General features: G+C 43.0%; 1 protein-coding gene across 1 annotated transcript; it reads left to right on the plus strand.

Annotated features, from left to right (window-relative positions):
- On the plus strand, positions 1 to 12,850 carry ARL6IP4 (ADP ribosylation factor like GTPase 6 interacting protein 4). The gene is made up of 6 exons (XM_030219194.1): positions 1 to 103; positions 1,089 to 1,285; positions 2,450 to 2,737; positions 9,252 to 9,369; positions 11,065 to 11,134; positions 11,481 to 12,850. Exons 2-6 carry the CDS (start codon positions 1,102 to 1,104, stop codon positions 11,535 to 11,537), a joined length of 717 nt encoding a protein of 238 aa, XP_030075054.1. The 5' UTR covers positions 1 to 103; positions 1,089 to 1,101; the 3' UTR covers positions 11,538 to 12,850.
- Positions 12,851 to 14,859: the final 2,009 nt, after the last annotated feature.

A 14,859-nucleotide genomic window follows, 5' to 3' on the forward strand; every position in this document is an offset into this window, starting at 1 on the left:
CTTCCTGTTTCCGGGCGGAGTCAGCTGAGCTGGAGCCTGGAGGTGAATCTGTATCAGTCAGTGCCAGTGCTACCACCTCCAGTACCCACCTCATTTTTTGAAGGTAAGAAGGAGGGGACTGGAGAGGGTTGAGAGAGAGGGGAGAGGCTGGAGCGGAAATAGTGGGAAAGAGATGCAGCGCTAAGAGAGATTTACGGGTTTCTTGAAGTACCAGAGCTGCAGCCTAAACTTGAGAGGCGTATTTTCCAAGTACTTAGACTTACAAAGCCAGTATAACCTAGGGAACTTTGTAAGTCTAAGTGCTTTGAAAATGAACCCGAGTGCTTCTGCTTCTGTGTACTATAGGGTAAGGAGAATGGGATTATGCAATTTTGTTTTCCACAACGTTGATATTTTTTATGTTGTACAGCCTAAAAACTGCAAGTATCTAAAGTAGGGTATGTGATTTTTGGGGTTAAGTACTTTTTTTTTTATTGATAAAAGGTTTCTCATAGTTGGGGTATGTTCCAGTTTCTAGTTGCACAATTTTCTATTGCTATGGTTGATTGATATTTTGGATTATATTATATGACTTCGTTATCAATGAAAATATTTGTTGAGACAACAAAAAACGTTCTCATTTTTTAAAGATGTAATTAGGCCATACCGGAGGCCAAAATTTGGCAGGATTATGCAGTTGATATCCCTCGATCTTGTGGTACAAATAAGTCACGTACCCCACTTTTGGTACCTTTTTGCTCAGCAGGTCACATATACATATAACACTGTTTATGACTAAATATGTAGAAAGAGTTATTTTCCTAAGGGCACCTCTAGTGCAGCAGGATTGGCATAATCTTTATATAATTATGCTAATCCTGCTGCACTGTCAACAATTAAATATACAATGATACATTTTTATTCTGCTGACAATACATTTGCTTGACTAGGGTTTTGGGAGTTACCTACTTTCATCAGTATAAACAAATGAGCAGACAGTGGGTATAATAACTTTTTCACCCTCTCACCAATACTTGTAGTGTACCTGACTTGAAATATAGGGATTCAGAGTCTGTAGAGCTAATGGAAAATCTCTGGCCCCCTTCTAGCCCCTCAAACGCTATGGCTCACAGCCGCACAAGGAAGAGAGCAAGGAGCAGGAGCCACTCTCACAGCAGGCCAGGAAAAAAGAGGAACCAGAGGAGGAGCTCCAGCAGCAGCAGCAGTAGTAGCAGTTCTTCCCAAACCAGGAAATATAAATCCACATCACGAAAACCTGGGCAGAGTCCCACAAGGAAATATGAAGGTAAGACTTTTCAGAGACAAAATACAAAATAAACAGCAGGGAAGGGAACCTGAAAATGTTATCAACACATTAATATAAACAACGGTTCTCCAGATATATCTGTAAGCATCAAAAATAAGGGAGGAAAAAGCCTCAAGAAGCTCCCAGCTAATAGCATCATCGGCAGAAAAAACCTCCCAAACAATAGAATCTTTTATTCTAAATTCTGATAGTGAAACATAGAATTGAAAATCTGGCCATCGTTGGGCACGGTCCTGTTTTTTGTCTATCTGGGAGAAAGAGACAATGCAGCTAAGTACTTTTGAATTTTAAATTCTCTGTTTCACTATCAGAATTTAGAATAAAAGATTCCATTGTTTGGGAGGTTTTTTTCCGCTGATGATCACGCTCGACTAGCTATTAGCTGGGAGCTTCTTGAGGTTTTTTCCAACCTTATTTTTGATGCTTACAGGTATATCTGGAGAACCGTTGTTTTGTTTATATTAATTGTATTGAAAACAAAAATCAGAAAGGAATTGTTAACATCACTGATGCCCAGCATACAATTGCTTCTTCTCTCTTTGGGGCCCATTTATGGAGCCTGTGGGAAAGCAAAAGACATTCCTTAAATTCTAGGTATAAAGTATAGTTATTTGGTATCTGATGAGAATTATTCTAGCCCTATCTTGCCCATGCTTCTTTAGCTTAACACCTAAGCACTGAAGGCACATGTTTTATAAGAGCAACATCTGAGCTCCTGCACAGTTACAACAGTTCCAAGGCAAGTAATAATTTGTGTGTGCATGGGCCAGTAGGAAGTGACACATATGTATGAAATATACCTCTAAAAGTTGATTCCACCTATGGTCTATGCCCAGGAGTACCTATATCATATAAAAGTAGGCCTACTACAGCACATCAAATATTGTTCTATACATACAAGTTCTTATAAAATGATTACCCTTGTTACTAAAATGTTCGTTAAGTGGAAACAAAAGAAGTTCTGTGTTCGGAAACATGAGGAAAACAAGTATGAGAGAATATCAAAGGTTTACCAGATATTTTTGTAGCTTTTCTTTTTACCTTTCGAATTTTATTTTATTGAGTTTTTTTTTTTTAACACAGCTCTTGCTATTCATCTCAGTTCATGGTATATAGATTGTCTTCCCTTTCTCTTCCTTTCAGTACGAACAAAAAAAGAGAAAACAATGAGAAAGCGAAGCATTTCATCTTCCTCGAGCTCCTCTACAGAGGATTCAAGTGACAGTGATTCCAGCCCAAAGAAGAGGAGCCATAGCAAGAAAAAACAAAAGAAACACAGAGACAAAAAGTGGAAGAACAAGAAGAAGAAGAAAAAGAAGTCCAAGAAACAGAAAAAGAAAATCCGAGAAGCGAAATCTCAACTCAAGGATGTCGTCCCTGGACCCTCTCTGGATCAGTGGCAGAGAGAGGCTGTAGCAGAAACCAGCCCAGGTGAGGGTCACAGTTCAGCCCTTTGAAACGTTTCAGGCTGATTCCTATTTTCCCAATTCCTTTCCTTCTCTCTTCTGGATTGGTACAATGGACAAAAAGTACAAAGCGATTTATGCAGGCAGGAGAGGCACTAACCGGCCAAGTCAAAACCGGTCAAGAGAGGGGCGTTCCAAGGGTGCAGTCAGGAGTGATGCGGGTGCTGGTAATAGTCTCTAATTGGGCATGTAGGACCGCATAAATAGCAGGCCTAACTTTACCCGGGTTAGCTATGCAGGTGCTGTCACTGAATATCGGCTGGCATCTGCATAACTCCTGAGTTGCCAATTGGATGTCCCCCACTTCTTTCCGCCCTCCCCCATGATCCCTCTACTGTAACCCCCAAATCCCCCCTCCCTACTTGTATAATCCTTGGTGGTCTAGTTTCGAAAAGGCAGAACTGATGCCCACTCATTGCTACAGGGGGTGGAGTGGTGGTGAGGTTCATGTTGGAGGCCCTGTGCTCTTGGGGGTGGGGAGTCAGGAGGGAATGGTGGGCTTTTTGCGTTCATTGGGAGGGCAGGAGGGAGGAGGAATGGGAGGAGGGTGCACCTTACCCTTATGCAGGTCCCGGTCAATATTCAGCGGGACCCCCGTAAATCTGGGAGCAAGTTGTTTATGTTATTTTTGTCTGCATTTGTACCCCACATTTCCAACCTAGTGGTAAGTTCAATGCGGCAATGTGGCATCTGCACCTTGAGTATTGCGTTCAGTTCTTGTCACTGTATCTCAAAAAAGATGTAGCAGAATTAGAAAAGGTTCAAAGAAGAGCGACTAAAATGATAAAGGGGATGAAACTCCTCTTGTATGAGGAAAGGCCAAAGAGGATAAGGCTCTTCAGCTTGGAAAAGAGATGGATGAGGGGAGATATGATTGAGATATACAAAATCCTGAGTGGTGTAGAAAAAGTAGAAGTAAATCGATTTTTTTACTCGTTCCAAAAAGTACAAAGACTAGTGGACACTCAAGGAAGTTACATGGAAATGCTTTTAAAACAAATAGGAGGAAATATTTTTTTACTCAACTAATAGTTAAGTTGTGGAACTCTTTGCCTGAGGAGGTGGTAACAGTGGTTAGCTGCTTTTGACTCCTAACCACTACTCACTTGCCCTGTCCTTTAACCTCACCTATTTATTCCCTTACCCTTAATTGTTCTGTCTGTTTACCTGTCTTATCTAGATTGTAAGCTCTTTGAGCAGGGACTGTCTTTTTGTGTATGGTGTACAGCGCTGCGTATGCCTTGTAGCGCTATAGAAATGATAATTAGTAGTAGTAGTAGTAGTTAGCTTATCTGGGTTTAAGAAAGGTTTGGTCAATTCCTGGAGGAAAAGTCCATAGTCTGCTATTGAGACAGACATGGGAAGCAACTGCTTGCCATGGGATTTGTAGTTTGGAGTGTTGCCACGATTTGGGTTTCTGCCAGGTACTAGGATACTGGGCTAGATGGGCCATCGGTCTGACCCAGTATGGCTACTCTTACGTTCTTATGTAACGTATGTTGACAAGTATCAAGTTGTGAGGGTCATTGCGAGCCTGGTTCCGGTTGTGTCTGTGATCGTGTTATGTGGTGGCTGGGATCTCCTTGGCTATGTGATTTCACGGACAGGAATTTCCTGAAGAGATGAGCTTTCAGTTGTTTTCCGAATTTTAGGTAGTTCATTCCTTTTATGTCTTTCGGTAGAGAGTTCCAGGTTTTGGTGCCTACGTATGTGAAACTGGTTGTGAGCGTAGATTTGTCTCTTAGGCCTTGGCATTTGTGATAGTGAAGAGTTAGATAGGATTTTGTATTTTTGTTTGCATTGTGTGACGGTAGATCTTTCAGGCCAGCCATGTATTCTGTAGTGAGGCCTAAGATTATTCTGTGGACCGGTGTGCATATCTTGAAGGATATGCGTGCTGTGATGGGTAACAATACTCAGAAGGGGAACTACCGCTCAAAAAATCCAAAATATCAAACAAGAAAAGAGCGGGTTTATATGAGTGGGAACCCTGTTCAAAACAGTGATAAGGAAAAGTGGAAAGGACCTCAGATAAGTGACATACAGCAGTAATGCTGAACAAGTTGTGCTCTACATGAGCATCACTACCAATCAATCACTGGTCAGGGAAGCCCGATGGCGACCGCTTTGCAGCTAAGTGATGTTTAACATTATGGGCAATGCAGCTTTTGATATTTAATATTTGATATTTAACATTTGATTTGTTTGTTATAAAATTTGAGCACATAGGAGGATGGTGAGAAAGTGACCAGTGATTGATTTGTAGTGACGCTCATGTAGAGCACAACTTGTTCAGCATTATTGCTGTATGTCACTTATCTGAGGTCCTTTCCACTTTTCCTTATCACTGTTTTTGAACAGGGTTCCCATTCATATAAACCCGCTCTTTTCTTGTTTGATATGCTGTGATGGGTAGCCAGTGTAACTTGTGGAGTAGTGGACTCGCTCTTTCAAATCATTTTTTTTTCTGAATATAAGTCTGGCAGCTGTCTTTTGTGCTGTTTGTAGTCTCTTTAATGGTTGTTCCTTGCATCCTGTGTAGATTCTGTTGTAGTAGTCTACATGGGAAGGGACCGTGGATTAAACAAGCGTGCAAAATATGTCACTGGGAAAATAGTTTTTTATATGCATTAGTTTCAACATAGTGTGGAACATTTTCTTGCTGGTGTTTGTAACCTGGTCCTTTAAGGATAGGTTGCAGTAACTCTTAGAGTTTTAAGTATGTCTGCTATTGGGATGTTTGTTCTCAAGGCGTTGATGTTTGTGAAGCATTCAGTATTATGTGGTGATGTTAGTATTAGGCAATGTGTTTTTTCCATGTTTAATTTTAGTTTGATAGTTGAGGCCCAGATTTCCATGATGTTTATGCTGTCCAAGATTTTGGAAGTAATTTCTTGAAAGGGGTGAATATTGTCACATCATTGGCATATATGAAGGGGTTGAAGCTTTGTCTGGGCAGTGATCTGGCTAGGGGTGTCATCATTAGATTGAATAGTATTGGTGAAAGTGGTGAGCTCTGGGGAACCCTGAAGTCAGCTTTCCATGGGGCAGAGATTGTGGAGTTCATCTTTACTTGGTAGGACCTGGTAGTCAGGAATCTATTGAGCCACTTGAGCACCTTTCCTTCGATGCCGATCGTATCGCAAATTCTTTGTAGGATATGGTGATCAACCACGTTGAATTCGCTGGACATGTCGAACTGTAATAGGAGGATGTTTTCCCTATTGAGATTTCTTTTTTTGAATTTCATTAGTAGTGTGATCAGCACTGTTTCTGTGCTGTACTGAGTTCTGAATCCAGATTGGAAGTTGTGTAGTATGGAGAATTTGTTTATGTAGTCAACTTGCTGGTTGGCCGTTATGCCTTTCATTACTTTGGTCATTAGCGGTATGGATGCTACTGGCCTGTAGCTGGAGGTATCTTTGTTATCCTTCTTGGCATCCTTTGGGATAGGAGTGAGCAGTATTTTGCCCTTTCCTATTGGCCGCTCAGACCCACATATTCAATGCCAGTTTCCAGATGTGACCCAGCATTGACTATCGCGCCTTATTCTGCCCACGGCACTCAGTGTTTAAAAAAACGCTGACTGCAGCCAGCTGAATATTGACCAGATAGTTTTTGAAACAAATGTGTGTGTTTCCTGTTAAATTTTTCACTGTTATAATAATACATGGTATTGATTGTTTTGAGCGTAATTCCCGTTCCTTTTCATGTAAATTTGAAGTAGGGCCAGAACTTGCACTAAGCAAGCTAGATCACTGCTAAGGGTAGGTGATGGGCTGCATTCAGCAGTGGAAGCTGTTAGGCAAAGTGCTCTTACTTAGTCCTCCACTAGGTGGCAGCAGTCAATTTGATCGCTGTGGTCATTTGACACGCTGTCCAGGCAGTCCCTCATCTAGCCTCAGTTTATGGGCAGACAGCCCAGACTCCAACTGTAGTGACATGGTCACACAATCTTCTTTAGCAGTGCTGCTCTCTCCAGTTCCACCCCTGGCTCCAAACAAAACAGACATTTTATTTATTTATTTATTTGTAGCATTTGTATCCCACATTTTCCCACCAATTTGCAGGCTCAATGTGGCTTACATTTGCCGTAATGTATCATTACTTTGGATGCAAGGATCATTTTATAAGAGATACACACATATAGACTAAATCTGTTTTAAACTTTCATTTTTTTAACTTATCTGTGGTGTGCACGAATTTGTTTTTATTCATAATCTTTGGAGTTTGTAATAGCTCCATATGTACAATGATTATATTTAAGAGATATCTCAAACAGTGGCGTAGCCAGTGTGGAGCCACGGGGGCCTGGGCCCCCGTAGATTTGCCCTGGACCCCCCTGCCGATGACCCTCTCGACCCCCCCCTCCCGCCGCCAACCCGCCGTCGCCTACCTTTGCTGGCGCAACCCCCGGCAGCCGAGGTGAGGTCCTCTTCTTCCCAATCCCGCGCAAGGCTTCGTTCTAGTCTGATGTCATGCAGGACTCACAGAAACAGAACGAAGCCATCTTGCAAGGCTTCGTTCTGTTTCTGTGAGTATGACATCGTGCAGGACGTCAGACTAGAACGAAGCCTTGTGCGGGATTGGGAAGAAGAGGACCTCGGCTCAGCTGGGGGTTGGGGTTCCCCGCCAGCAAGGGTAGGCGATGGTGGGTTGGCGGCGGGAGGGGGGGTCGAGAGGGTCGTTGGCAGGGGGGAGGGGTCAAAGCTGGTGGCGGGGGGGGGCTCGGTAATGGCAGGGGGGGGTCAAAGTTGGTGGCGGAGGGGTTCAGCAATGGCGAAGGGGGGGGGGGGGGTCGGTGGCACTGGGGGGGGTGCTAAAATGTGCCCCCTCACCTTGGGCTCTGGACCCCCTCCTGCCGAAGTCTGGCTATGCCCCTGATCTCAAACAGGGATTTCACAATAATAAATATGTCTGGAATTGGGATATGTCTTGCCACACTTTTTATGATTTGGAAACACACATTTTATTTGTATCTACAATGATTGTACCATTGCTCCAGTTCTTGAGGCCCTTTTGTGCTTTTTTCGTGCTACTTGACTTTGTGTACTTTTGGACCCTCTCTTTGATTGCTCTGACAGGCAGGCTAACAGACTGGCAGAGGGAAGTCTTCCAAGGAGATAGATGCCCTTTTAGGGAAGGCTTGGAAAGGGAAGGGAAGATGCTGGACACCTGGGGAGGGCCTAGGACAACCTCGGTCCTCAAGGGCCACAACCCACTCAGGTTTTCTGGATTTCCTCTTTGAGTGTGCATGAGATCTATTTGCATGTACATAAATAGTACTCATGAATATTCGTAAGGGGAGATACTGGACACCTGGGGAGGGCCTAGGGCAACCTCAGTCCTAGAGAGCTGCAACCCACTCCTTCTGGATTTCCCCCATGAATATGCATGAGAACTATTTGCATGCACTACCTCCATCATATATACATAGATCTCGTGCATATTCGTGGGAGAAATCCTGAAAACCTAACTGGGTTGCAGCCCTCAAAGACCGACATTGCCCACTCTTGGCCCAGGGCCTTGAGCCTTCCCTAGAGGAGGGGGGTACACAGCTAAAGACTCACCTAAGGTGTCAGATAGCTTTGGTCTGGCTCTGTTTTGAAAATATTAGAACCTCAGTATGCTACATTAAATTATGGTTTAGTGGAGCTTGACAGGACCAATTGTGTTAAGGTATTTCAGTCTGTACATCTTGCTCTTGTATCACTGAGGAAAGTTTAAAAAAAGAATCATTTTTAACATTGGAAGTCACCTTTGGTACCCTCAATGGTAAGGTGGAACACCAAGGTGCGCTACATATGTGAAATGGAGAGACTGACTGCCCAGAGAGCTAAAACTTTGCCTGCATGGGAAAGGGTGTGGGAACCCTTTCTAAAAAATTGTTCCGACTAATGGGTATGACTACAGAGCATTCGGAAAGGTGGGGGGAGGGGGAGTAGAATAGGGGAAGTTAAAAACTTGAAGTAGAATTGGTGTTTATTCTAACATTGTTATTGAATAGATGGTATTATTGTTACACACTCATGTAAAGCTTGCTGGACACTGTACCATAGTGTATTGTTGAGCATAGAGTGATTATTGTATTGATTTTGCAATGTTCAATAAAGACTTCTAAAAAATTAAAAAAAAAAAAAGAATCATTTTTGTAATGACCAGTCATTATGTGATGCTGCATTGGCCCATAAAAAGTGGAATTAAATGGGTTCACTGTGTGTTTGTGTTCTTGAGCCCTCTGATTTTCTCTGTTCCCTGTGAGATCTTAAGGTGCTTTATTTCATTTCTATATACTCCCACCTAAGGGGTTTGAGTCTGTCTTAGAGTAATGCAAGATCTGGCTGCTACTCCCAAAAGGAAAGGCTGTAATTTAACAACTGTTAATTAGGAATCTGCACGTTAGAACATTCGTTGTAACCTTTGGGATTTGATTTAATGTTTTCTTCTGAGTGTAAATTATATCCATGTTTGGGTTTCAGCTTTGACAGATGAACAAAAATCCAGAATTCAGGCCATGAAGCCGATGACCAAGGAGGAATGGGACATAAAACAAAGCATCATAAGACGAGTCTTGGATCCAGAAACTGGTAGAACAAGGTTGAGTTAATTGTGAAAAATAATGCTAGGAACAGAGCCCTTGGTTTCCTGCACTGCCACAGTAATGGCTGCAGAATTGCAGGAAAAAATGGCCCTGGCTCCTCTCTCCCAAAGCTGGCACTTCTCCCAGGTCAACCCACACTGCGCTGGCAGGTTGAGGGTATAAGGTGGCTGAAAGGAGAAGTGGAAAAAAAAGAAAGGATGCAAACTGAATGCAAATGTGAAAGAGAATGGAAAAAAGACAGATTAAAATTAATTAGTGAAATTAACCAGATATACATAGTACAATGAAAGAAAATGCATTTTTTTTAAATCAACGTTTAATTGAAAAAAAAGTTGACTTTATGCAAAAATGTTGCAGAATCTGCCAGCACTGCAGGAAAGCAGACATTGATATCCAGAAACATCTCTCTAAAGACAGGCAGCTAGTGTACAGCCAAAATATAACAAGCAGACATGCAGCTGAGCTCCAGAAGAAATGTCACCTTTGTCCTCTTTGAAGATAGGGTGGTGGTAGCAGAAGGGGAGAGATGGAGGGAAAAGGTTCATATTTGTCACTAGCAACAGAGTTTGTGCAACTAAGAACAGATTTGAGGGAGGGACTAGATCTATCTGGGATGCACACATGAAGGCTGAAGGTGGATAGGGGAACGTTGTTTGAAGCGGGGGGGGGGGGGGGGGGGGCTGGGGATGGGTGCACACACAAGACCAAGAGGGAAGAGAGCAGTCTGTCATGCCTCCTACGTTCTTCAGCTCTTTTTTGTAGTTTTTCATACATCATGTAACTGCAACGGAGGCCATGCAACTAGCAGCTCCAAACATCAGTCGTGGTGTGTTTTTTGTAATTGTTTTGTTAACCTTGACACTTTTCTTAAGGAATTTGTCATTTTCCATTATTTGTTTTCAAGAGATAAGAATCAATACATTTAGTTAGCACAAAAGGCCAAAGAGCCACTGAGAGTGGCTGCAGATCCCAGGACTAATATCCATAGGCGGATTGATCAGACACAAAACATCAGAAGTCACCGTTTTAACTGGAGTCAGTTCTTCCTAGAGCAGGGCTGGGCAACCACGTGAATGTCAGTACTACTTCGAGAGCAGGGGTTCTCAAAGCAGTTCTTGTGACACACCTAGCCAGTCAGGTTTTCAGGATATATGAATGAGATAGATTTGCATGCCCTACCTCCATTGTATGCAAAGTTATTTCATGCATATTCACTGTGGGTATCCTGAAAACCTGACTGGCTAGGGGCATCCCGAGGACTGGGATGAGAACCCCTACTCTAGCGGGCCACAACATTACATAATGTTGGAACTGGAAATGCCAAAGGTCCATAAACTTTCTGTGATAAGTAAAACTTTTAACTAATGGAAACCAGAGTGGCTATTCTGAAAATATGTGCAAAATACAGTATTTATAAGTGCCAAAACTCTGGTTAATGATATTTTCTATGTACACATCCCATGGGCTCGTGGGCCACATAAAATTCAGTGCCAAGCACTGGTTGCCCACACTTGTCCTAGAATGAATGTAGTGTTTTACTGCAGTTGTGATCTGTGGGTTGGGAGTGTTTGCATCTTTCATGCTAGTCTAAAATGTTTCTGGAGCACGAAGAACATGTCAAGGTCAGATTTTCACCTTTTAGTGCAACTGAATTTTGTGTCAGGGATACTGATGCTTACCTCCTTTTTCAGGCTTATTAAAGGAGATGGGGAAATCCTAGAAGAAATTGTGAGCAAAGAAAGACACAAGGAAATAAATAAGGTACAATTTTTGAAGGCAAACGTACAAGTGTCAACATACAATAAAGCTTTGAACTCCTGACAGTGTATGCTATGATTTCACATTAGCCGAATTAAAAACCTGACTCCTACGTGTTAAGATCTGCTTACAGTTTGATTGCTGGTCCTTTGCATACAAGGATTTGTCTGGTCTGGCATGAATGTGCTGGTGCCTTTGGCAGGTGCAGTGCAATTATTTTCTGGGTGCTGATTTGAGTAGTAAAATTTAACTACGGTAACAATGTTGATTAAAACAAATTCATAGGCAATAGTGGCAGAGCTAATATTTTGTATTCTGGTAGTTGATAATCTCCTATTTTACTTTACAGCAAGCTACCCACGGAGATGGTCTTGGCTTCCAAGTGCGGTCAGGCTTGTTGCGGTAAATCTTGCACCAAGACCTAGCTGCAGGATGCCTCCTTAGACTGTGCGGAGCCTGGGAAGAAAGAAGCCTCTTTATTTTCTAACAGTATCAATTACTTGTTGTACTGCAGCACTGGCCCCATGCAGTTCAGACTTACCAGAAGACAGAGAAGTTCCAGCAAATGCCTCTTAGGCTTTTTCAGGCATGCTGAAATGTTATGCATTGCATTGGCTGCCCTGCATCTAGTATAACAAGCTGGAACAGTGTGACCCCTCCCCCCCCCCCCCCCCCCAAAGTAAGGCATTTATCAGTGGATTAATGTAAAAATAGCCATCTACAAAGTGCTGTTTCCACCCAGTGAGCCACAGCTTTCTAACTACTTCAATATAATGAAGGTCTTATCTAGTGACAATAAATTCTATAATGAGCCATCAGGCTCCGGTAAATGTGCAAAAATTGATCACTGCTATAGGCTGAGGCAGGCAGAACACCATTCAAGCTTTGGTTATTGGTTTTGATGTGAAGGGGTTCGCTTGCGTGGAGTGGTCCTTTTTCATTTTCTCTTTTGGAGGTATATGGGATCTCAGGTTCTCTTCATGATGTGATCAAGGCTCTATATTCAAATCCCAAGGTGGTGGTATTTGTGAATGGGACCCCCCCCCCCTCCCCCGCATCAGCGTTTCTCCTCTGTAAAGGCACACAGCACTAGTGTCTTTTTTCACCAATGCTTTTTTTTTTAGAAGCCCTGCTATCCAGTCTCAAGCTTTTGGTGGCTATTAAGGGCTTATCAGTAGGACCAGAATAAGGCGGAGGGCTGAAGTGCATGAGCTGCTCATAACATGGCACCGTGCACCCACACTCCAGCTGTGAGGCAGAGGGCGAGCTGCGATAGGCAGGGAGCCATGGCGACCGGAAGAGAGTTTTCACGCAATGAGGGGCTGGAGCCGTGGGCTTAAAGTCCACAGAGTTACTGCGCATTCCCTCTTTCTTCCCTGAAGACACGAATGGGAGCAGCCTACCCTCCCACCCCACCCCTTGCTCTATTTATTGATTATATTATATTACGCAAGTGATTGGAGACACGCTAATTCATCAAGTTACGGTTTGGTGTAGATGAGTTCACTGCACCCGGGTTGGACACACCTTGCTGGTGGTGGGAGCATCCTGTGTACTGCATCTAGCGCATTTGTCAGTCTTGCGTATGGCGGCGGACTGGATGCTTTCATTGTAGCTTTTTAAGGGCTTACAGTGTGGCTTGGGTATCCTGTTTTGATTGTCTGTATTATATACAGTTATGTCTTCTAATAAAGCTGCAGCCAAGTTGTTCCCACTTAATCCAAAGTGACTGTTTTATTTATTAATTCGTGTTCAGAGTGTCATGGTTGCCTATGTTATGAGCAGGTAAAATGCCTGGCCTTTGTTCATGTTCACTTATTTAATATACTGCTTACATACTGTGAAGATGAAATCATGATCATAGTTTTAGAACCCACAGGGCACACTTCCCAAAGTTCTGGAGATTTTTCCTGCGTTCAGGGACTTTTCCAGTCTGAAACTTAACATATCTAAATTAGAGAGACTGAGCATAGCACAGATTTGATATTCAATGTTTCCATTACAGGAGGTTACGGGTAAACTTAAGTGTTTGGGAACTATATTCCTGATCTGAAGTGCTTTGGAAAATATTGCACCTTTGTTTCAGCAGAGTTTGAGTCTTTGGATTGGGCGTGGTTTCCATTGTCCCTGGCAGGGAGGGTATTCTTATATGGTGTGGTTGTAAGTGCTTCAGATGTTACCTATACTGTTGGGGTGAAGGAACATGGGGAGGTTGCATGGTGCACTTCGTGGATTCTTATGGGATGGTAAGAAGCCTAGAATTCCATTGCAAACATTAATGAGGCAAGTCACTTAACCCTCCATTGCCCCATGTACAAAATAAGTACCTGTATGTACTATGTAAACTTCTTTGAACGTAGTTGCAAAAACCACAGAAAGGCGGTATATCAAGTCCCATTCCTTGCAGCTTGGGACAATATAAAATAACATATAGAAAGCATTACCTCTGTGACTGGTTTTTGGGTCATTCAGATATACCCCCATATTTATTGGAGACTTTGGTATCTCCCCTTCTGTCACCCAGTTATTTGTTGCATGCAAGTGCAATACAGCTGGAGCCAGAGGTGAAACGCAGTGTGATCTGCTCATATATGAGGCTCAAAGATTTTGGGGTCACAACCCATGTCTCTCTCCACTGTTCTCTGTTATATGGACCTTTTGCTAGGTTTGAAGGAAAGGGTCTTCACCTTTTGGCAGCATGGAGTCTGAGGTGAATAGGAGACTTGCTGGATGCTGAGAGCCAAATGCTGTCATGATACGATTCAGATGCTCGCTGACCAATTGGAGGCAGGTCTTATGCATATTAGCAAGCATATCATTATCTTTGTAGTTTGCCTTCAGGGAACCTGCTCTCCTCTGGGGTCAGGCGCTAGATATCTGCTTAAATTTGAATGCACAGAAGTGGGTTCATTTATCTGATTACAATAGAGAACTAAGGAACCGCCTCCCAGTTTTTAATTATGAGGCATTTTTGAGGGTGTGGGATGAGGATTTAGGGCTCCCTATGTCCTTGGACTTCTTTGTGAGATCATTTCCAGATGCTTGAGGAAATATCAATAAAGGTGATCCAGAAGGAGACCTTAATACATTTTTGCTAAGAACCTATGTAGCCCCCATTGAAGGAGTGGAACGCCGGTACTACCTGAATACTACTGAGCAACAGGACAACCTCATGTTTTGTGCCTACTGATGGACTTTTACTTATGCACTCTACCTCTGCTTTTGGCTGTTTGGCCACACCTTATTACTGCACTGGACATTTGTGCCTTATCCAGTTTTACTGTTTACTAACAAGACAAGTTTGCTGTTTACTAATGTACAGACAGAATGCAGGGCTATTAGATATATAGCTTGTAACAGTAGTTTGCAAGGCCTATACAAGACCAGCTTGCACGTAGCAACGCCATCTGAATAGGCGACCTTGGAGGGTGCTGACACCCCCCTGCATTCCTGAGCCGCACCTTATCTCCTGTGCTAGAAAGGAGCATTGTGTGTACAGAATAAGCTGCTAAGTTTCGTTTTTCTTGCCAGTATCATTTCAGTGTTATGACGTGTGTACGTACTGGGACTACAATTTTGTACTGTAAGAACTACAAATGTTTACTGCGCATGACAGTTGTGACGTGTAAGGGGCCAAATGCGCAGGCCCAGTAGGGAGGTATAAATGTAAGCGTCAGATGATTTATGACACACAGTGTCCCGAGGCTACTCGGTGCTGTTCACTTGCT

The sequence above is a fragment of the Microcaecilia unicolor genome, chromosome 11 (assembly GCF_901765095.1).
Source record: "Microcaecilia unicolor chromosome 11, aMicUni1.1, whole genome shotgun sequence".
Taxonomy (NCBI): Eukaryota; Metazoa; Chordata; class Amphibia; order Gymnophiona; family Siphonopidae; genus Microcaecilia; species Microcaecilia unicolor.

Coding starts and splice junctions, on each gene's coding strand:
- ARL6IP4 (XM_030219194.1), top strand. CDS start 1,102: ATGGCTCACAGCCGCACAAGGAAGAGAGCAAGGAGCAGGAGCCACTCT. Junction 9,370..11,064: donor CCAGAAACTGGTAGAACAAG/GTTGAGTTAATT, acceptor CTCCTTTTTCAG/GCTTATTAAAGGAGATGGGG. Junction 11,135..11,480: donor GACACAAGGAAATAAATAAG/GTACAATTTTTG, acceptor TTTACTTTACAG/CAAGCTACCCACGGAGATGG.